Raw genomic sequence first — 22,424 nt, 5'->3', positions numbered from 1 at the left:
AGAGATTAAGAACAATAATAATAAAACAATTATAACAATGTAATATAATAACAATTATGTGAAAGCGGTGTCTCTCTCTCTTTCTCTATCTCTCTCAAAATATCTTATTGTACAAATGTAATGCCTTTTCCATCTTAACTAAGCACTTATCACACACTGTGGCCACAACTTTTGCAGTTTGAGATGTGACAGCAAAACTAGCACAAATTTCTTTTTCCTTCTTCACAATTTCACAGATGGAAGTCTTCTTCTTACTGTAGATCTTAGCGACATCAGCATATGATTTTTTTTTCCTTTTCTTATTGAGTTGATGACTTCTACCTTTTCACTTAAAGGAAGCACTTTACTGCTTCTCTTTGGCATATAGGAATTGCTGGCATCACCACTCTTGCGATTTGGGACATTTATTAAGTAAAATAAGGGCTACGTGAACATAAGCACTGGGATTCCATGACCATCAATTTGATAACTGAGGGGGCTACTATGTGACTAACACTAATGGGCTGTGTACTCTGGACACAGGATGACTCACGTCCCCGGGGCGATGTGAGATTTCATCATGGTGCTCAGAATGGCGTGCAATTTAAAACGTATTGTTTATTTCTAGAATTTTCCATTTAATATTTTTGGACTTCAGTTGACTGCAGGTTGCTGAAACCCTGGAAAGCAAAACCACAGATAAGAGGGGACTACTGTTTACTTTAGCTCCTCGTCATTCTCTAGCTCCTCTCCTTTCACCCTCCTTCTCACACTTCCCAGGCTTCCAACCTTTTCCATCACGGCCTCTAACGCTCCATCCCACTGTAAACAAGCACTCTGTACTTTTTAACAGAAACTTCACTTTCCCTGGAGGATCCCTCTCTCTACAGTCCTCTTTTCTTTTTTTTTTTTTTTAATTTATTTAATTTATTTATTTTTGGCTGTGTTGGGTCTTGGTGGCTGCACGCCGGCTTTCTCTAGTTGCAGCGAGCGGGAGCTACTCTTCTTTGCTGTGCGCGGGTTTCTCATTGCGGTGGCTTCTCTTGTTGCGGAGCACGGGCTCTAGGTGCACGGGCTCAGTAGTTGTGGCTCCCGGGCTCTAGAGCACAGGCTCAGTAGTTGTGACGCGTGGGCTTAGTTGCTCCGTGGCATGTGGGATCTTCCTGGGCCAAGGATCGAACCCGTGTCCCCTGCCTTGGCAGGCGGATTCTTAACCATCTACAGTCCTCTTTGTTCTCTCACAACTCACATAGTCCAAGCCCATCGTGATGAGGTGTAGGAAGGAGTATATTAGTTAATAGTCTTTTGATTGGTAGTAATAGAGGCCCAAACTCAAATCTAGCTTAAGGTTTAAAAAAGGGACATATGAACTTACATAACTAAAGAGAGGTAATCTCAAAGCCACAAACGATATCAGAAATATCCCTCCAACCTTCAACCATTATTTCCACTTGTGCTTGAATTAATTTTCTCATGATTTTATTGCAATCTTCTTCTAGACAGTGGGTAGGACAGCTACTGATAACCACAAGATTACATCATCTCTCTCCTCTTTTCAAGAATTATGTCTACAATGCAAGACTCTAGTTGAAATAGCGTGTGTCACAAAACTATTCTTTGGTCCAGTCACTATCTATGGAGAATACTGTACTACTGGTCCAGCCTGGGACATGATAAACATGCCACTGATTTGAGAGACTGGACACCAAAATTGATAGCTCCTCCAAAAACATATAAAGTTCATATTTCCAAAGAAAAACAAAATAAGCTTATCTACTAGAGAAGAAATGGCGCTCCCCTAGCACATCACGTTAGTTTTAAATAGTTTATTCTCCATCATCCTCTAATAAAGCAAACAAACCTCTTGTCCTTTGAGACATGTTATCCAGCCCTTATTCTCTGCCATCTACTGCCATTAGTCAATACGTAGGTGGTTTTGGCACTAGTCTTTCAAAATATCAGTCATCATTTTGTATGACTTCAATGTCCACTTAGATGATTTATCCAACAGCCTAAAGTCCTAGATTCACAGTTCCTTAATCTCCTAAAATCTTGGGATCTTAATCTTGCATTTTCCGAATCTTATCAACCATGGAACTCTTCTATTTCAAAACCTGAGGATTCTAGGGCTTCCCTGGTGATGCAGCGGTTAAGGATCCTGCCAATGCAAGGGACACGAGTTCGAGCCCTGGTCCAGGAAGATCCCACATGCCGCGGAGCAACTAAGCCTATGCGCCACAACTACTGAGCCTGTGCTCTAGAGCCTGCATGCCTCAACTACTGAAGCCCACGTGCCTAGAGCCCGTGCTCTGCAACAAGAGAAACCACTGCAATGAGAAGCCCGCGCACTGCAACGAAGAGTAGCCCCCGCTCGCCATAACTAGAGAAAGCCCGCGTGCAGCAACAAAGACCCAACGCAGCCAAAAATAAATCAATTAATTAATTTTTAAAATATTTAGGATTCTAATAATACAGTCTCTGGGTACAACCTCCAGCTTCCTACCAGCATGTACATGAGGACATCAACAGAAACAGCAAACTCAATGTGTCTAGCTGATAATTGCTTAGAGCCTAAGACTGTGCCCCAGGCACTGCTATAGCTCATGTACCTTGTCCTCACCTGCTTGCTCACCTCCCTGAAAAGGAGCAGCAGCAGGTCCATAGCGACTCCAGCTCGCACCAGCTCTCTTCCTTTTTATTTTCTGAGTCCTAGACCAGGCATGTGTGCAACAAGATGTGAAAGGCATCACTTTCTTCTTTAGGTTACCCATGTTGCCAGACTTAGATGCTAGGAGAGTCAAACAGGGTTCCCTTTGCTGGCATGTGTTCCTATTTACATCTTCAGGTTCCATTTTTGTCCCCATGGGTCCCATTTTCCATTCTCCTTCCCCTACTTCAGGTCCAAATTTCTCTCCCACCAACTTGTCCTGCTGACCTACAGTGACTTGAGGCCCACCACCATATGTAGAGGGGCCCTCGAGAAATTACTTCACCAGTTCCCCTTCATGATGATTAGTGACTTTTTTCTGATCTTCCAACCATCACTTTTTGGACCTTTGTGCCTCCAGAGTCTCCCACAACTTGGTACAATCTAACTGCTACAATAAATCCATTCTATATCATTCGTAGTGGTTTTTCTTCCCTCATCAAACTGTAACCAAGACACCAAAATGGAGGTTATTTTACAAAAATCTGAGAAGTTTCTATAGAAAAAAAGAGTCTTAAAATGCAAAAGAGGGCTTCCCTGGTGGCGCAGTGGTTGGGAGTCCGCCTGCCGATGCAGGGGACGCGGGTTCGTGCCCCGGTCCGGGAAGATTCCACATTCCGCGGAGCGGCTGGGCCCGTGAGCCATGGCCGCTGAGCCTGCGCGTCCGGAGCCTGTGCTCCGCAACGGGAGAGGCCGCAACAGTGAGAGGCCCGCGTAACACACACACACACACACACACACACACAAATCTCAGACAGGTTGGTTTCATTGTTTTGTTTTGTTTTGTTTTAAGACATTTTTTTCTGTAGCCCACCAGGAAGCAGATATTTTGTCTTGTAATCCTTAGAGTGAGAATGAATCTACACATTCCTTTCTCATTCTGTTACTCATTCTTTGGCTCATTATAGAACCAGCACAGTGTAGGAGCAAAAGAACTAAACTGAGAGGCCAGACATCTGAACTGGAGACTTATATGAGCAACCAGTCAGTTGGGTAACCCTGGCCAAGTCACTTCCTCACTCCAGAACACAGGGTTTTCTCAAGCTCTCAAGCAACAGGAGATTGACAAGAGTCTGATATCCAGAATGGCCAAAGGCAAGTCTGTGGCTTGGAGCAGAGAAAAGCGTCTGTCACACCAAAGTTTGACCGGGGGAATTACCCAGTCACAGGCTCTTGTACCACACAAAACTCAGCAATGGCAATGGGTTTAACCCCGTGGAGTCTATTCTTTTACAGAATTTTGCTGTGGCCACATTTACTTGGACTCATTAAGTTCTCTCTACACTCAGACGACAATGAGTCAGTGAAAACAGCTTCTCAAGGTGCTCTAATACACTGAGCAGGCTAAGATGGAGAGATTCCAATTACCCATTACTGTCAGAGACTTCTCCTTGCTCACATATTTCAGGAGTTCCAAGTCCATATTTCCTCAGTGACCTGATTTTGCAAGTGAGCTATAGTGTGGGCTTACCGTATTTTAGTTTCTTGTGCTCATCACACTTTTATTTTTCAAAGTATTATTCTAATACTTTATTCTAATAATATGTTATAAATAAAAGATCAAGTTTGTATGAAATAAATTTAAAATATTTCCCAACAAGCCAAAATGTACCCAAAACCTGTTTAATCAAAATTTCCTCGAGGGGGGCTTCCCTGGTGGTGCAGTAGTTGAGAGTCCGCCTGCTGATGCAGGGGACACGGGTTCGTGCCCCGGTCTGGGAGGATCCCACATGCCACGGAGCGGCTGTGCCCGTGAGCCATGGCCGCTGAGCCTGCACGTCCGGAGCCTGTGCTCCGCAACGGGAGAGGCCATGACAGTGAGAGGCCCGTGTACCGCAAAAAAAAAAAAAAGAAAAAATTTCCTTGAGGAATAAGGAAGTTTAAAAAAATTGTATTGTTACAAATACCAAAAGCTATCAAAATCTGCCCAGGAACAACTATTTACATTTTAGGTGTATATTCATTCCAAAATGGAAAGGCACAGTGTTGGTTTAAAAACTGGTCTCCGTACACAGAGGGCAAGAAGAGACCAAGGAAGGAGACAGATCATTCCAGATTAGTTAACGGTGGGTTTAATAAGCAAGAGAATTTATGTACAAGGCTCGTCTTGGGCAGCCACAAGATGAGTAGATCTCCACAGCCACCTGCCAGAATCTTAAACGTTTGCATAGAGCTCTTAACAAAGTTCAGTCATGTATCCCGTCCAGATGGTCTCAACAGCACATTACTGTCTCAAGGCTGTGTCCTTGAAAATAGCTCCCGCTGTGGGAACCGTAGGCAGAACGTACATTCCAAGGACAAGGGTGAGGGTGAAGAGCCTCCAGTTGCCAGGGTCCAGATCACAGGTCAACTTGTGGTCACATCCTCTCAGTGACCTCCTCCAACAAACGGTGAAGCAATAATCAAAATAATCACAAAGTCCTCTCTTTTTCTTGAGTACGTTTCAACCAGAGTAGATGAGAACTACAGAATCTATGCAGAGGGAAGTAAAAGTATTGAGTTCCCTGCTCATCTCTTATTCTGTGGACTGCGGTGGGTTCAGAAGTACCTTCAAATAGGGTCCTTTGTTTTCTAGTGGCCTGTTCACTATGAATGCTTCTTGGAAATGTATCCTTGGCTTCTTATTCGACTTCTGATTTCAATCTATGTCCTTTCTCTTCTGTTCTCTCAGCTTCCATTTCTCTGTGTACACAAATACTTATATCTATTTCCTCCCCCTTTGGTGTTCTTTTGTATTATCTGCAGATCTCTTTTAACTAAACTACGTATACCTAAAAGGAAAACTCCATTAAAAATTCATTAAGGAAATATCAAATACTACAAAAGTTAGCACAAACCCTGTCCTCACAAAGCTTATAGTCCAAAAGAAATAAACAAAAATAGGGAATTCCTTGGTGGTCCAGTAGTTAAGACTCTGTGCTTTAACTGCTGAGGGTGTGGGTTCAATCCCTAGTCAGGGAACTAAGATCCCACAAGCTGCGCAGTGACGCCAGAAATAAAAAACAAAGGTGTTGGCAAATGCTCTGAATAATGAGTTATCAGGTGTTCTAGAAATACTTGGTTGGGGCACTAGAAACTGGTGTAGGTAGAGCAGGGAATTACATTTGAAATCTTCTAGGTCTAAATACATCATCTTCAAAGCTATACCCCGCCCTGCAGATAGAAATGTCACCATCCCACCTGCCCCGTAAGTTCTAAAATATAGGGATAACATCTGACCTGTCCTTCACTTTTCATATATATTCATCTGCCACTTGCTATTATGGAAATACTATGAATATGGTTCAGAGGAAGTATGGTTTCCTCTGCAGGGACAAAACTCTAAAATATTGAAGTTCAGTCTCCATAAAGTGCTTACATGAGAACATATATAAGATTATAAATATATCCCCTAGTATGCTATAGTTAGCTGGATAGGGAATAAAATGCAAAGCGATTCCTTTAAAATAAGCCTTGCAAGCAGGCAGTCCTGTTTTTGAATAAACCAAATGCTCTAGTTGTATTTTCTAAACAGCAACTAACTTATTTATAAGACTGTTTAGAATTTCAGGCAGTTTACCACTATAATATCAAGTCTTTCTTGGTATCAATTTTGGTTCCATTATAAAGTGTCTATTTTTAGTGAAGCCATGATGGAGCATTATTTGATGATCCCTTTCCCCAGAAACCTGAATCATTTTATCTGATTGCCTATGCCCTTTTTCATCCACTTGACATCATTTTAACATCCAGCGACAGCATTTTCTGAAACAAACAAGAAGTGATTAAATGGGGGAAAAAAAGTGATTCCCCTTTTTCTGACATGATTACAGTTTTATTTCTCTATATCAAGTGCTCTAGACATTAACCTCAGGTATCACAGCAAGGTCAGAAGCTTTTGCTAAAGACTTCATTTGATAATGATGGGTCTTCATTTAATTATCACTTAAGGTTAATTCATGGTTTGGGTGTATATGTACTAATCTTTGCCTTCTCTAAACTGAAATTATCTTTGCCTCTCATTGGGGAAAAACATGGACTTTGAGCTAGATATATCTAGGTTCTAGGCCTGGCTCTGACATTTATAGGCTATAACTTTGGGCAAGTTACTTAGCCTCTCTGAGTTTTCTTCTTCTATAATACAGAGGTCATAAGACTTTACAGCAGAGTTTCTCTACTTCTGCATTATCAGCATTTTGTACCAGTTAGTCCTTTGTTGGAAGAAGCTATCCTGTGCATTGTAGGATGTTTATCAGCATCCCGGCCTCTACTCCCTAGATGTCAATACATCCCTCAGCTGGAACAATCAAAATTCTTTCCAGACTTGCCCACTGGAGAGCAAACTGGTCCCTATTTTACTGGATTATTGAGTGGGTTAAATAAAATCACTTGTGGGTAATTTTGCACATTATGACATAATATATACACAATAAATGTAATTGATTATCGATAGACCTGGATTCTCAATAAGAATAATAACAACAACCACATTGTACTGTATAAAAACAAAGAAGGAGAAATCAGAGAATGAAAGATTTTTGTTGTTGTTGTCAGGGAAAAGGTTGGCCATTGTTCAGAAAGGAAATAATTTAATGTTAGTTTGGTTAGATTTATAAGCTTTCGGTTATGCCTGTTTGGGGGGCAGAGGGATACTGAATAAGTTAAAGGCATTCATGAATTCAACAGATGACAATTTCAACACTAACTGACATTTTTTCTTTAATCCCCTGAAAATACAGCCATTGGAATTTCAAACTAAATTCAAGCCTTAATTTCCAAGTGTCTGATAATGTAGAAAAGGTTCAGCATTGGGAGACAGACAGATCTAGGTTCAAATCTCAGCTCTAACTTTCAGATACTATAAAACCTTGGGGAAATTTCTAACAATTTTGAGTTACTTCTTCATCTACAATTTAAGAAATAATAATATTACCAATTGATAGTGCTTTATGAATATTCTGTGTTTTATGTGGCAATCTAAAATAGAGCTCAAAGATTAAGCACCTGAGTGAGAGACTATTAAGCCTGAAGAAACAAACACTACAGACAAAAAGCAGTTGCTTGAACAATGGCATTGTTAGAAAGTTATCATTTATTGTGTATCTGCTATAAACCAGGCATTGGTCTAAGAGCCTGGCAAACATTAACCCTTTTAATCTTAAAAAAAAGAAAAAACTCTGAAATAGGTACAAAACTAGTCTAACCCCCATTTTAGAGGGGCACCAAGTTACTAAGGAACTTGCCCAAGGTCACATGACCAGGTGATGATGAAGCTAGAATTATAGCCTTCCAACTCCAGAGCCTAAACTTCTAACCACTAAAGTGCCCTAGCTTTTATCCTCATCTAGTTAGATATATATAGCCAGAGTCTGCACTGGGTCCTCTAAGTTGACGAAAATGACTTTTCGAATGGACTGTTGGGTTAAAGAGATAAGACACAGGCACAAAATTCAGATTCCAAATTCTGGATTCAAAGTCTTATGAACATTTGAATCCCAGTGAAGGAAAAGAGTCTGAATATTTAACAGACTAGAAAGAAAAATGATTAAGAACTTACAACAACCGAATAGCTAGGGCTCAACTGCTTATAGAGCAAGTTTATTTTTTTTAATGGGTCATTCACAAACCTTTAACAGAGTATGGAGGGTAAAGTTGGAGCAGAAGCAGGTAACTCTGAAATGTTCTCACTTTCCTGCGAGTCTGTAGGCTTTGGAGGGAAGATTGTAAATGAAGTGAGTATAAGTGAAAAAGAAGGTACATGGTTTTTATTTCTTGGCAACTTTTTCACTTGTTGAGACACATATAGAGATGCCCCATTCAGAAGATAGCTTCTGATTTTGCATTGACTGTAGTATATAAAACTGGTTGCTCGTGTAGGTTTTTAATTACTATCTTTGTTAAAAAATTAACCCCTTTATTAAACAAATAAATATTTTGTTCAGATTTTGCCTAGAAAACTAAAAATATAAATATTTGTTTTATCTTTTTAACACAGAGTAGCTGGGCTAAAAAATAAATTGGAGTCAGACTGTGAAAGGCCTTGTAAACCACATTCTAAAGACTTGTGAAATTAAGATAATGAATAGTGAGAGTAGAGAAAAGAGTGTGTATCTGAGGGACATTTCCCAAGAACTGACACCTCTTTGAAACTAAGACAGAGTGAGTGAAGAAAAAGAAGTAGCAGAGAGAGACCCCAAGGGAGATGGGTGGTGAAGCCATTATCCAAGACTCAGAACAAGAACGGCAGAGCAGATTTCCTGAGTGGGTAATAATGAGAGACAATAAAGAGTGACATAAGGACTTCACTTTTTTGAAATGTTGAGTTGGTAGTGCCTGCGGAACACCCAGGTGAAAAGAGCTGATTGAATCCTGTACATATAAATCTGCGTTTGAAATGATAGCAGTCATAAGAGCTTTACTTTGTTGCTAGATTCTGTGTTAAGCATTTTGTACCCTATAGCAGAAGTCGCTAGATATTTTGAAATATCTGCCTTCTTTCTCTTCCTCCCCAACAATATTCCCCTATCATCCAAACTAAGAGAACCACTGATTTGTGGCTACAAATCGGTACCTAGCTGCTTGGGAAAAAGACTAAGCTTCCCAATCTCCCTTGTTGGTAGGAGTCATCATGCAACTAAATTGTGACCAAAGGGCTGGGAATGCAAGTGTTTTCAAGAGCCTTTTCTTCATCCTTCCTGATGGCTAGAATGCAGACAATAGCTAGATAGCTAGAATAGACGTATACTTAGGAATGAAAATGATACATAGTAGGGCAACCTCATGAGCTAGGACCTGGGTACCAGGAACTGTATAGCACCACATAACTCCAGACATCTACTGGAAATTATTCATAGGAGAAAAATAATTTGCCTCTTGTTTAGACCACTAATATTTGAATGTACTGCCTTTTAAAACAAAACCAAATCAAAACTGGGACACGTACGTTATCTCACCTAATCCTCATAACAACGCTATCATCCCTATTTTAGAAGTGAGAAGTGAGACTGGGACAAGCGAGGAGAGAGGTTTACCCAAGGTTATCCAAAAGGAAAGCAGCAGAGCTAGGATTTAGTCTAAGTAATCTTACGGCAGAGCCACACTCATTACCACCAAGCTTCAGAAAACCATCTAGCTCTCTGACTATTCCAGAGGCATCCCACACAGACAAAAATCAGATCTTCTTTTTTTAACTTTTTATTAAATTATACTATATGTAGAGAAAAGAGCACATCCTTATTTTTAAATATGGAATATATTCAAAGTGTTTATTTTGTTTCTAGCCTATATTTTTCCTCATATTTTATGTGTTCATTTTCCCTTATCCCCAGATAAAGAACATGTAACCATCCTTTCCATGTTTATTTTATGACTCAGAAGCACTTATTAAAGGACTCTGGAGACTTCTCTTTTGCAGACTAAATAACCCTGGGTCCTAATGCCTTTCTTTATAGTTAAGTTCCCAACTACATGAATTTCTCCCACTGTGAATCTTTGAACATTCTTTAATCCCTCTCAGTTTTTTACCTCAGTACTGTTTACGGTGGCAAATTTAGCAGCATATATGGCTCGAGAATGAGTTTTTCACGGCACTTCCTTTGTACCAGGCCAGGATTCACGCATTAGCCCACCCATCATATTGAGTAGATTTAAATACTTGGTGAGTTAAGAGGTTCTTTCTGTTTTTCAAAGACAAAGAGAGCTTTGTGTTGTTGCTGAAAAGCCACATGAATAACTTGAAAACAAAGGGGTTGTCAATTACAATCTGTTCTTTATGTTTGCAGAATTTGTATTTGGTTAACCATAATCCACTAAAATTCTTCTGTGGACAAGAAGGGCATGGGAAAAAGTGGTGCAACAGTTTCTTTCTGGGACAGACTCAATGGACCAGCAGACAGGAGGGGTAGACCACCCTACGGAGGTAAATTCAGAGCAGGAGTGGGATAATTGCCACCAGTTAGGTGCGAGGAGGAGTGAGCTCAGGGAATACAGCTTGCTCTCTCACATACCCAGAAAAATCTGGGTGCCCAAAATGCTTGGATTCGGAAAAGAGATCTATGCCACTGTGAAATTTTAAAATGCATAAGTTAATTTGTTTCCAGATATTTGGGTAAAAATTTTCATTAAAGGGAAATGCCTCTTGGTAAGAAGGAGTATTCTTACAGGTAAAATTATTCTTGGTAGAATTTTGGAAGGTCCCCAAAAGATGCTTCAGAAATCAGGAAAATTAGACAGAAGGTGAAATTCATCAACATTGTAAGTTGTACCCAAAAGTCTTGTGCTTTGCACAAAGAATGAATTTCTCTAATAAATAAGAACTGCTGCCAATAAATTTAAAAAGACCTATTAACCCAATGGAAAAGGATATGAACAGATAGTTCATAGAAAAGGAAAGACAAATAGTTCTTCTATATATAATATAATGCCCTACTGCACTCATAATACCATGATCGAAAATTAAAACTACAATGAGATACTATTCTCACATATCAGAATGGCAAACATCAAAAAGTGTAATAAAACATCACTGGCAAAATTGTGTAGAAATAGTCCCTTTCATAATTGCTGGTGGGAGTGCAATTGATGTACTTTCTTGGGAGAACAATTTGGCAATAGCTATCAAAATTACAAATGCACTGGGCTTCCCTGATGGTGCAGTGGTTAAGAATACGCCTGCCAATGCAGGGGACACGGGTTCAAGCAGGGGAGATCCCACATGCCCGCGGAGCAACTAAGCCTGTGCATCACAACTACTGAGCCTGTGCTCTAGAGCCTGCGAGCCACAACTACTGAGCCCGCGTGCCACACCTACTGAAGCCCGTGTCCCTAGAGCCCGTGCTCCGGAGCAAGAGAAGCCACCGCAATAAGTGCGTGCAAGGCAACGAAGAGTAGCCCCCGCTCACTGCAGCTAGAGAAAGCCTGCGCACAGCAAGGAAGACCCAACACAGCCAAAAGTAAAATAAATAAAATAAATTAAAATAAAAGGAAAATTGTACAATTTAAATAATAAAAAAAATAGTTGTGTGTAACTCAAACAATACATGTAATGTACTAGGAAAACTTGTGATCTCAGAAAATTCTACTGTGAGGATTTGCTTACAAAGGAGAGAACTTTTATAGAATAAACGATTATCCGAATCATGAGAGTATAAGTGTATAAATGCTGATTTCCATATATCTAATTTGCTTAAAGAGAGATAAATGTCCCATATACATTCTAGAACGGGCATTCCAAGTAAGATTCATTTTTTCCGCCAACTTCTGTAGTGGTGATGTCTTCCTAGATCACTCTGTTGAATAGGATTCTAAGACAAGTCTGGACTTAGTAGGAAAGAATGCTGCAATAATTATGTCTGCCTCATATGTGAGAGTTAGGAAGGGTGGGAGGAATCAGACACAGTCACTCTCGCTCTGTATTTTTCCATGTTTCCCCTTCCTTCTTCCTTTCTGCTCCCCTCCCCCGCCATAATTTCCCACAAAAAGATTTCTAGGTATGAGAGTTACATGATAGAAGGATTTGTAAAGCCTTGTACTGAGAAAGAAAGAGGTGGGCCCCTCCCTAGAATTCCTTAGGAAAGGATGAAGAAATGGAAGAAGAGTTTGTCCAGAGCCTAATTAGATGTTTTTATCTCTGATCATTAAATTAAAATGTGGAAGGGTAGGAGAGAGACACATGACGTAGTTCATATCAACATGACTAGATTTTATTTACATATAATCTAATCAAGGAAGTTTGAGAATTGTCAAAATAGCAGTTCACTTAAATCAATATCAGAGTCCACAGACGCTGAATGAGCTCTCTAAGTTTCTATGCTAGGAGCTCCAAGAATGTCGACAGTATTTGTGACGCAAATGAGTTTTCAAAATGACAAAACATAAACATGAGATATCTTGAAAACTTCAGGGTAACAATTAAAGCGGTATATGATAAAACTTTATGGTAACGTATCAACAACTGAAAAACCTCAGGCAGGTGCAGTCACGCTCAGCTTTAAGGAGGGTATCAACATGAACAGGCCTTGGAGAATGGATGGGATTTGCTGAAGTAGGAAGAGGGCCTCAGGGAGGTTATTGAAGGTGAGTGGAAGAAACAAGGTTGGAAAACTAGGTCACTATCTGCCCTTGATGATCAAGCGAAGGTACATAAGTTTTCTCCTATAAGTCACAGAAATCATTTGAAGGGTTTTGACCAGGGTAATGAGACCTTCAAAGTAGTGGTTTAGGGAGGTCACGCTGATAGCCGTATCCAAGGTAGATTGCAGGAGGGTAAAGAAACTTGTGCTGGGTATGTCAGTTAGTGGGTTATTGGAATAGTCCTGGCCGAGGTGGTAGCGTTCTGGATGAGGGTGATAGCGTGGAATTGGAAAGGAGACAATAAATTATGAAAATGTTTACAAGAGACATTGAAGAGTAAACATAAGCAAGGCCTCATAACTGATGAATATGAGGGTTGAGAGATATTAAGGAGTCAAGGTTAGTATACTGGGAGAACAGGGAGACCCTTCTCCCAATTAGAGTCAGGTCCCCCTCCTGGGGGAGCAAATACACTTAGCGTTTTTCTTCTGTCATGATAGTTATTATTCCGTTGTATGGTCTCTATTTATCTGCCTCCCTCACTAGAAAGTGAGCTGCTTGAGAGTAAAGATCACATTTTAGTTGCGCTATATCTGGCACAGAGATGTTTGTATGTGTACAAAATGGAAAGGGAGAGAGGGAAGGAAGGAACTGTTTCAGAGGGAGAGATAAGCAAAGGATTTCTATACATGGAGAGATGGAAGTAACAGTATGTCATCCAAAATAATGCACTTATATTTCATTTACTCATATTAGATTTTTTCAAAGATTATCTTTATTACCATCCACTCGGTACAACCCATGGTATCGTACACCCCAAACATACATTCTCAACACAAGATTCTACCATAAAGCTGAACCCCCCCACCAGCCATGACTTCTTAGTCTCATCAGAGGGAAATATTTATTTCACAAAAGTTTTCAAAGTTTCCAGCAAGGTTTCTGGAGGCCCACTTAGTAGCAATAAACAAAGCCTTAAAATGTACATAACTTTGATCCTCCAACTGAACTTTAAGGAATGTATCCTAGGTAAGTAACCATGGCTACATGAAAAAGATAATGAAGAGGATGCTCGTCACATAGAAGCTCATGACAGCAAAAATTTTTTGAAGCAAACTAAGCAGCCCAAAATTGAATTGGCTAAACAAATTATGGAATATCTATACGAAGGAATCCTTTGTCATCATTACCAATGATGTAGCAGACTATCACATGGAAAGACACTCCCTAATCATCAGTAAGCGAGAAAGCAAATTACAAAAGGAATGCATGATATAACCTCCTTCTGGTGATAGTATAATGTGTTGAAAGGCTATATACCAAAATATTAACAGTAATTATCTAAGGGTTGTGGTATCATGGGTGATAGGTACTTGTTTTACTTTTTACTTTTATATCCAATTTCTTCAATAGGCAACTATATCTTTTGTAATAAGCTATATTTTAAACTCCAAGAGGACATAGACTTTGCCATATTTATTTTTGTATGTCTGGGACATAGCACAAAATATTGCTCAGAATTGTTCCGTAACTGTTTGCTGAATTAAGAAAAATATATTTAAAGATGTTTCTATTTAGCTATTTTAAATTAAATAAAATTTAGATATGAGATAAATATAAGAAATATCTATTCTTTAAGGCAAGAGTTATTTATGGCAGTCATAGCCAGAAGGTAGCAATATGTCACCAACATGACTAATCACAGAAGAAACATGACCACACAGGTCAAGCCAAATAACTACAGCTAAAGGAGGAAGGAAACCACCAGGCATCACTAGTGACCAGAAACAGAGCCAGCAGTTTAGCTAAGGAAGGCGATGAATATACTGGGTCCTGGGAGCTGCACCCTTACCTGAAGGTCGAAGAAATCCAGGCTATAGGCTAATGAGACTATTCAAGCTTCCTTCACCTGTCCTCTGGAATTGAAGTGAAAACGGCTCCCCTCTTCAGAGCCCTGATCAGTGAGCTTGTTTCATAGCCAAAGTAGGCACTTAGAATCCTCCCGTGGGGAAGAGACCTCTTGTCAGAGAGGCAGTGTGGTCTGGAAGAAGGAGATTTCAAATTCTACATGAGAAACAGCGCTGCCACTAACACGGTGTGTGAGTTTTGGCAATCAAATCATATTTTCTGGTTTTACTTGTTAAACATGAATTATAAAAATAGCTCCATAGTCACAAGATTGAGGACGAAATGCGATAATGACTGAAGAAAAAAGTTAAGACGAGCCATAACTAGGTGTTAAACTATAAAATGTATAATACGACCTTTATTCCTGGTAATGAAGTCATTTCACAACACTCTGTGGTGCAAGAGGAAAGACCTTGCCTTCTGGTGTTAATGTAGTTTCACCAAAACAGCCAATAAATTCCACTCACCCCTACCTACCTCCTACCTGCTAATCTACCTCTTGACTGGTGGGACAAGAGCTGAAGGCAAACAACCAGCAGAGTTCTGTCCTGCTCTGTGAATCACGGGAGTCGGTAGTTGGGTTCTTGCTAGTGCGCACGGGACCTGTCAGTCCTGGCAGACGCAACAAACCAGATCCCTCCAGAGCCCCATACCCACGTGCTATATACATTTCTTTCTGTCCAGAATTTACCATCTCGCTCATGATAATTAAGAATGAACCTTGTAGCCAAAACCTTGATCTCAGTGAGGATAAGATCCACGTGGCGCTCAGCTTTGCATCCTTGGTTCACAGCAGGATACCTCGAATGCAGTAGCTTCAGTAAATGTAAGAAGTGGAACAGGGTCCAAGCGCTCATGACACTTGCTTTCCACCGCAGAACTGGAATTCTTTGACTGAGGTGTTTGTTCAGCTGCCCTCTTACTGCACCCCACCGCCAAACGAGGCTTTGAAAAATTGGATAGATCTTTTCCCAAAGTCTCCAGGTGAGCAGACAACGTATTTTTTCACTGGTATTTTTTTTCTATATTAAAAATATTAAAATATAATCTGCACTTTGGTTTTGGAGATCCACCAGGTATAAATGGACTTGGTTAAATAAATGGACACAGGCAAATCTATTTAAATCACTGCACTTAACCAAGCCAAGGTTTTCAAATTATGGTAACCACGAATAGGGGTGTTAACAGCTAGAATAGCAGGGAGCCGTTTTGCTGAACTTCGATGTCTAGAAACGTGTACCAACAATCCACAGGGATACGTTTGCATTCCATACTCATTTTCCTATCGTCTAACCCCATCTTCTTCCATTCTCACATCGGTACCAGATAGCAACCCATTCCACATAGCCACACTTGTCCAAATAAATAGCCATTTACTAATCTGTAAAGGAACCCGGAAGGAAAGATGGGTAAAATAAATAAGTAAACGTACAGAGAGAGAAAAAAAGATATAAAATGACTGTGTAGATAGATGATTAAAACAAAAAGCATGGTAACAAAAGGGAGACAGTAACAAGGGAGGAGTTAGGGATTGTTAAATTAATGCTCACTGGAATTATAAACAAAATTGATTTCTTTACTTATTAAGTCTGCCACTTCAACTCATTCAAGTGACTTCAATATGAAAACATAGTGGGTAAGACAGTATAAGGCAAATGAAATTTAGGGTCAAGTGGAAACAGCTTCATGGCTTGGCTTTTGGCTTATTAGCTGAGACATTGAACAAGCAACTTTTCTGAACCTTAGTTTCAACATATGTTAAAAAAAAATAAGAGAACCATTGTACGAATTACTGATAATACGTGTGAAGCTCACAGCTGATAAGTAGTATTCAAGAGGTAGTATCCATTGACTGTGATCATCTATGTCACCAATCAACCCCTAACCAATATAAGGGAATATTATGATTCAAAAGAAGCTACTTCCTATGAGAAAAAATGGAATTAACAGGGGTGGGGAAAAGAGTCTCCTTGAGGCACTCAAGGTGAGGCACATGCAGGCAGACAAAGATTACACAAAGGGAGTATTTCTGATTTGAACATTGCTCAAGGTGAAATTTTATTGTTTAAGCAAGCTGTATCAAAACAATTTACTTCTTTTTTTTTCCAAGGTTTATGAATTACAAGAATTTATGGGCTTTCCTGGTGGCGCAGTGGTTGAGAGTCTGCCTGCCGATGCAGGGGACACGGGTTCGCGCCCCGGTCCGGGAAGATCCCACATGCCGCGGAGCGGCTGGGCCCGTGAGCCATGGCCGCTGAGCCTGTGCGTCCGGAGCCTGCGCTCCACAACGGGAGAGGCCACAACAGTGAGAGGCCCGCGTACCGCAAAAAAAAAAAAAAAAAGAGGCAATGAGTGAAAAGAATTAAAGATAATTTATACAATGAATATTTTTCTTGCACTTTGTCTCATGCCTTTTAAAAAACTTTTCTTTTCAGCTTTTGCTTTTTTTTTTTTTTTTTTTTTGCGGTACGCGTGCCTCTCACCGCTGTGGTCTCTCCCATTGTGGAGCACAGGCAGCCGCTCTGCGGCATGTGGGATTTTCCCGGACCAGGGTATGAACCCGTGTCCCCTGCATCGGCAGGCGGACTCTCAACCACTGCGCCACCAGGCAAGCCCTTGCTTTTTCTTTTAAGTTAGTATTTCCCATTCTGAAAGTACTGTGACTAAGTAGAGGCCACAGTGAAATATAAAAAAACATGGAAAGAATAACAAGTAATAGACGCACTTTCTACTCCAGTTTTAAAACTACTGACATATTTTTCATCACTTCTAAGATAAATGAAAAACAGATTTTAAAAGTGTCCTTGAAGAATGAGATTTTTAGTAGTCTAAGCCACTTGGTAGAGCACTACAATGACCACAGTGGTAAGATCCAAACTTTTTATTATATATCCCCTCATTTAAAAAGTAAGCATGGGACTTCCCTGGTGGCACAGTGGTTAAGAATCCACCTGCCAAAGGAGGGGACACAAGTTCAAGCCCTGGTCTGGGAAAATCCCACATGCTGTGCAGCAACTAAGCCTGTGCGCCACAACTACTGAGCCCATGTGCCACAACTACTGAAGCCCAGACACCTAGAGCCCATGTTCTGCAACAAGAGAAGCCACTGCAGTGAGAAGCCCGCACACCTCAACGAAGAGTAACCCACGCTCAGAGCAACTAGAGAAAGCCCATATGCAGCACCAAAGACCCAATGCAGCCAAAAATTTAAAATTAATTAATTTTTTAAAAGTAAGCCTGTTTCATATATGTGTATGTATTACACATGTATAAATTTTATATACATCCTATTATGCTGATATAATTTATATACTAATATAAAATTTATACATGTCCTATTTACTGAGATCATACTGATGTAATAGAAATTTTTTAAATGCTGAGATTTAAAATATAGAAAAAGAAGCTCTAATTTTTCATTTAGTTCAAAAGATTTTCCTATACTCCCTGGGATGAACTAGACTGGATTACAAAATTAGACGTTTCAAGGTTTTCTTTGCATCTTTAAAAAAAGTTAGAAGAAATAGAAGGCTTGGGTCCTTGAAGTTTAATTTATCATCTGAAAGTAATTCAGGTTTAATCTAGCAAGTTACTGTATGCATGTTTGAATCACTATATTTACGCTATTATGAAGAAGTGTTTCCTTGTCTGAATAGCAATTATGGAAAACAGAAAGCATTTGTTTATTACCTGATAAATTGGGCCCTAAATTCTTTATTTAGTAAAATAATAACTCAAAGAAACATTTTATCTGGTGTGTACTACTAGCCAGTCATAATTAGTTATTAATAAGAATCATAAATAAGTAAGCTTTACACAGGTATGGTAGACTGTTGTCATATCCACTAGACTATACACTTCTTAAACTGTGCATCTTATAACCCTTTCTTTCCCCAATGCACATAGCATCTTATATATAGTAGGTGCTCATGAAAATGTCTGCATTATTATTTCTCTTCATCATACTTGCTCATGCCCTTGGGCAACTAACCTTGTCTGTTTTACAACAGGTTTGATGAGCCTGCTGCTTGATGCTTCTGTCCGTAGCATGACAACGTCCACACACTGACTTTTGACAGTTGCTAAAAGAAACCTGCAAATGAACCACATTCAAACAAAGCTTTTAATAATAAATAAATAAGAACTTGGCTTTATTCAAGTGTTGATATCACCTTAACAATTTTTCTCCTCACCACACTCTTATTTCTCTCTCTTCCCTAACTCACCGACAATTTAGTAACCACAGACTGATTGTAATATAAGGGGTTGAAATGAAGGGGAGAGAGTAGAGAGAAAGTTACTTTAAAAATGGAGGACTGAGGCTTCCCTGGTGGCGCAGTGGTTGAGAGTCCCCCTGCCGATGCAGGGGACACGCGTTCGTGCCCCGGTCCGGGAAGATCCCACATGTCATGGAGCGGCTGGGCCCGTGAGCCATGGCCGCTGAGCCTGCGCGTCCGGGGCCTGTGCTCCGCAACGGGAGAGGCCACAAGATTGAGTGGCCCGCGTACCGAAAAAAACAAACAAAAAAAAATGGAGGACTGCCTCAGAATATTTATTTTCCCGAGGAAAAAAAAAATCCCCAGAAAGCTTTCCACCCAGGAAACATCTGAACTTACAAATTAGATCTGTTATCTAGTTTGTGCCTAGACATGATCTATGGGTTTTGGGGTTTTTTTTTTTTTTTGGTTTGTTTGTTTTGGCGGGGTCGGGGGAGCTGTCAGTATAATTTATCTCTAAGGTTGTCTCCAATTCTAAGCCTGATTCAATATTGGAGAAAAACAGTGGAGCAAACACCAAAATTCTGGAGTCCCTCACCCTCTCCACCTAAAAAAAAAAAAAAAAAAAAAAAATCCCCGCTCTCTTTTTCACTCTCCATTTTTGGGATGACCTAGTTCTTCTGCAAGGAGAAAAAGTGGCCACTGGGGTGTGCCAGTGTGAGCAAAGGTACTACTCTTGATTTAAGATAAAGCAATGCCCGACCCAGCTGGCCTCCAATCATTTCATAACTTCTGGCGGACTCTGAATCTCGGTCCCCGGCCCGGAGCAAACAAGCCGCCGCAAGCCGACTGGCCAGGCAGAAAGATTGACAAAGAGGACCAGGCCCCGCGGCAATACTTCCCAAGCAGGGAAACGCAGGGGCGCGCCGGCCTGCAGTCTCCGGTTTATTCTCTGTGACTGGGACACAGCTGGCTTTGAATAAGGACATTAAGTATACAGCACCATAGTTCGGTCTCAGGCCCAGCCTCTGGTCGGTGGCACTCGGCCATTCGTCTCCGCCAGCCAGGCCCTCGCCCTGGTTCCTCGATAAAAGGGATGCCCACCAGCTCGCAGTCACACCTGTTGGGTGTTTCTCCACTCGGAGCCTCCGCCCCAGCAAACGCCTCCGGCCCGGGCGGGGAGCGGGTGCGGAGCGTGGTACGCGGTCGGAGAGGCAGGGCCGGGCCTTCCCCAGCGGACCCCCGCGGGACTCAGCGCGGAGGGCTGAGGCGTGGAGGGGGGACTGCGAAGGCGGGAGAGGTCGACACGGGCTGAGAGGGGCATGGGGAGGGCCGGGGGAAGGGGCGTCGCTGCTCGCGTTACGCTTCTAGAGCCTGCAGCAGAGGCGGCGGGGCTGCGCCGCGGAGGAGATGGGGTTTGCACCAGCCTCTGCATTTCTCCCCTCGGCCCCGGCGCCACTGCACCTCGCCGGGCCTCGGCGCCCGATAGGCCGCGCAGGGTGAGCGCGGGCGCTGGCCGGCGGCACCTCGCCCGGGACTGGAGACGAGGGCGCGGCGGGGCCGCGGTGGGGGGACTCCGCGAGCCGGGCGGCCCGCGCATCCCCCAATCGCAGCAGCTCCGGCCGCCGCCCGGCTGCGGCCGGGACGGAGCTCCCCGCGCGCCCCCCGGGGGCCGGCAGCGTCCGGGAGGCGGCGCGGGGCTCGGCCTCTCGGCCCCGCAGCTCCGCGCACCCGGCAGCGGCGGCGGCGGCGGTGGCGCGGGCTCGGGCGCCCCGGCAGCCTCTGAGTCGATGGCCGGCAGGGACGCGGACGACGAGGGTCGCACGCGGAGGGGCGGCGCGGCGAGGCTTTCGGGGGCCCCCGGCGGACGGGGAGGCGAGGCAGCCGTCAGCCGCCCCGAGCCGCTGTCCACTGCTGAAGCGCCGGCCGAGGGCGCCGCGCTGCCCGCCTGGATGCGCCTCTACTTCTACGGGATGCACGGGATCACCCTGGACGTGCTCCTGTCTGCGGCGCGGCGCTTCGTTCGCAGCCCCGACCTCCGGATGCTGGGCTTCTCCTCGCCCTACCACTGCCTCCTGCACTCGCTCACCCACTTTGCCCTGGAGAAGGTCTACCTGCAGCAGCGGCGCTGCCCCAGCGCCTTCGTCTTCAATTTCCTCCTCTACCCCTCGGCCCACGTGGGGCTGCAGACCCTGGCGGGCGCGTTGCTCAACCAGGGCGGCGGGCCGGGGGGCGCAGCGGCGCCGGGGGCGCTGGACCTGGCGCTGCAGTACGTGCTGGCGCTCTACCACTGCCAAGTGTTCCTGAAGCGCTTCCTGCGCTTACGGTACCAGCCGCGGCAGCAGCAGCAGCAACAGCTGCTGCGGGGCGCGCCCCCCGCCCCTGCAGGCGCCCGGGTCCCTGCGGCAGCCGGCGGCCGGCGGCGGAGACCTCGCGGCCCCAGGGGCGCCGGGGGAGCCCCCAGCCAGGGGCTGCCGGACCTGCTCCGCTTTCTTTTCTTCGGAATGCACGGCTTTTTGGATGAGATTTTCTTCACATTCTTCTTTAACCTGCTGGGCCAGGGGGACGGGACAAGCAGCGGCCACACGTCTCTCTGGTCCTTCTTTATGTACGGCAGCTGCAGTTTCGTGGTGGAAAAGCTCTACTTCCACCTCCACTACAGTCGGGGCTGGGGCACCTGGAAGCGAGTGCCCTTCTACGTGATCTTCATCTACGCGTGGGAGTTGTCCTGGGGTCTGGGACTCCGCACTTGGGGCGCTTGTTCCTGGGACTATTCTCACTATCCGCTCAATTTCATGGGCCTTATCACCCTGATGTATTTACCTGGTTGGATATTCCTTAGTGTGTACCAGGACCTACTTTCCAACGTGTTGTGGCAGGTGCAGTACGTACCAACTAACTAAGACCAAAAAAAAAAAAAAAAACGGTCACTGGATTTCCATGAATGAATGTGATTTATTTTTACACACTTAAAACGCGGTGAGGTTTTTTTGGTTTTGTTTTTGTTTTTTAGCCTTTTAATTTTTATACATTTTACTAAACTTTTTCAACCTGTTTTATTCGATATTTTAGTTTTTCTATTTGGAATTTCTGCATAATACTACAATACTTTGAAATATTGCTGGAAACATAACTCAAAGTACTTAACTCGTCAATATTTTAAAACCCTCACTAGCCCAAACAGCAAAACCATCATACCTTAACATCGAAAAGCTGTAGTATTCACTTATTTGGGTGGGGGGATAGCCACTGATTTTTCTTTTTTCTTTTTTTTTTTAAGTGAGGAAGTTCTTCAACTCAGAGACCAGTGATTTTTACAAGATTTGGTGAAATTTTCTGATTTAATGATTTGTTTACTTTCTTTTTAATCCAATGTCATTTTAATTCCTTGCCATATTTACCAATGACTGCTGAAAACCAGTCTTGTACTCCTGAGACTACAGTTAATAGCTCTTAAAGTGCCTCTGTCTAGCACACAAATGAAAAGAGACTGACAAATTTGAAAACATATGCTATGGATCAATCTTTAGATAAGAAATCTTTTCTAGCAACTCAGACAGGTA

The 22,424-nt window shown here is 42.6% G+C and overlaps 2 protein-coding genes across 2 annotated transcripts; one reads left to right on the top strand and one right to left on the bottom strand.

Annotated features, from left to right (window-relative positions):
• Window positions 1-6,411: 6,411 nt before the first annotated feature.
• On the bottom strand, window positions 6,412-20,461 carry LOC307191750 (uncharacterized protein; the record flags this gene model as incomplete). The annotated part of the gene is made up of 6 exons (XM_079931947.1): window positions 6,412-6,430; window positions 8,293-8,372; window positions 14,589-14,777; window positions 18,636-18,737; window positions 19,865-20,087; window positions 20,170-20,461. 4 exons carry the CDS (start codon window positions 20,459-20,461, stop codon window positions 14,642-14,644), a joined length of 753 nt encoding a protein of 250 aa, XP_079788073.1. The 3' UTR covers window positions 6,412-6,430; window positions 8,293-8,372; window positions 14,589-14,641.
• A 146-nt stretch (window positions 20,462-20,607) lies between these two features.
• Window positions 20,608-21,764, top strand: TMEM229A (transmembrane protein 229A; the record flags this gene model as incomplete). The annotated part of the gene is made up of 1 exon (XM_079931025.1): window positions 20,608-21,764. Exon 1 carries the CDS (start codon window positions 20,652-20,654, stop codon window positions 21,762-21,764), a length of 1,113 nt encoding a protein of 370 aa, XP_079787151.1. The 5' UTR covers window positions 20,608-20,651.
• Between the last annotated feature and the right edge of the window lie 660 nt (window positions 21,765-22,424).

This window comes from Stenella coeruleoalba, assembly GCF_951394435.1.
Source record: "Stenella coeruleoalba genome assembly, chromosome: 9".
NCBI lineage: Eukaryota > Metazoa > Chordata > Mammalia > Artiodactyla > Delphinidae > Stenella > Stenella coeruleoalba.
Note: the sequence above shows the minus strand (reverse complement) of the source record. Positions and strands in the feature narration are given on the sequence as shown.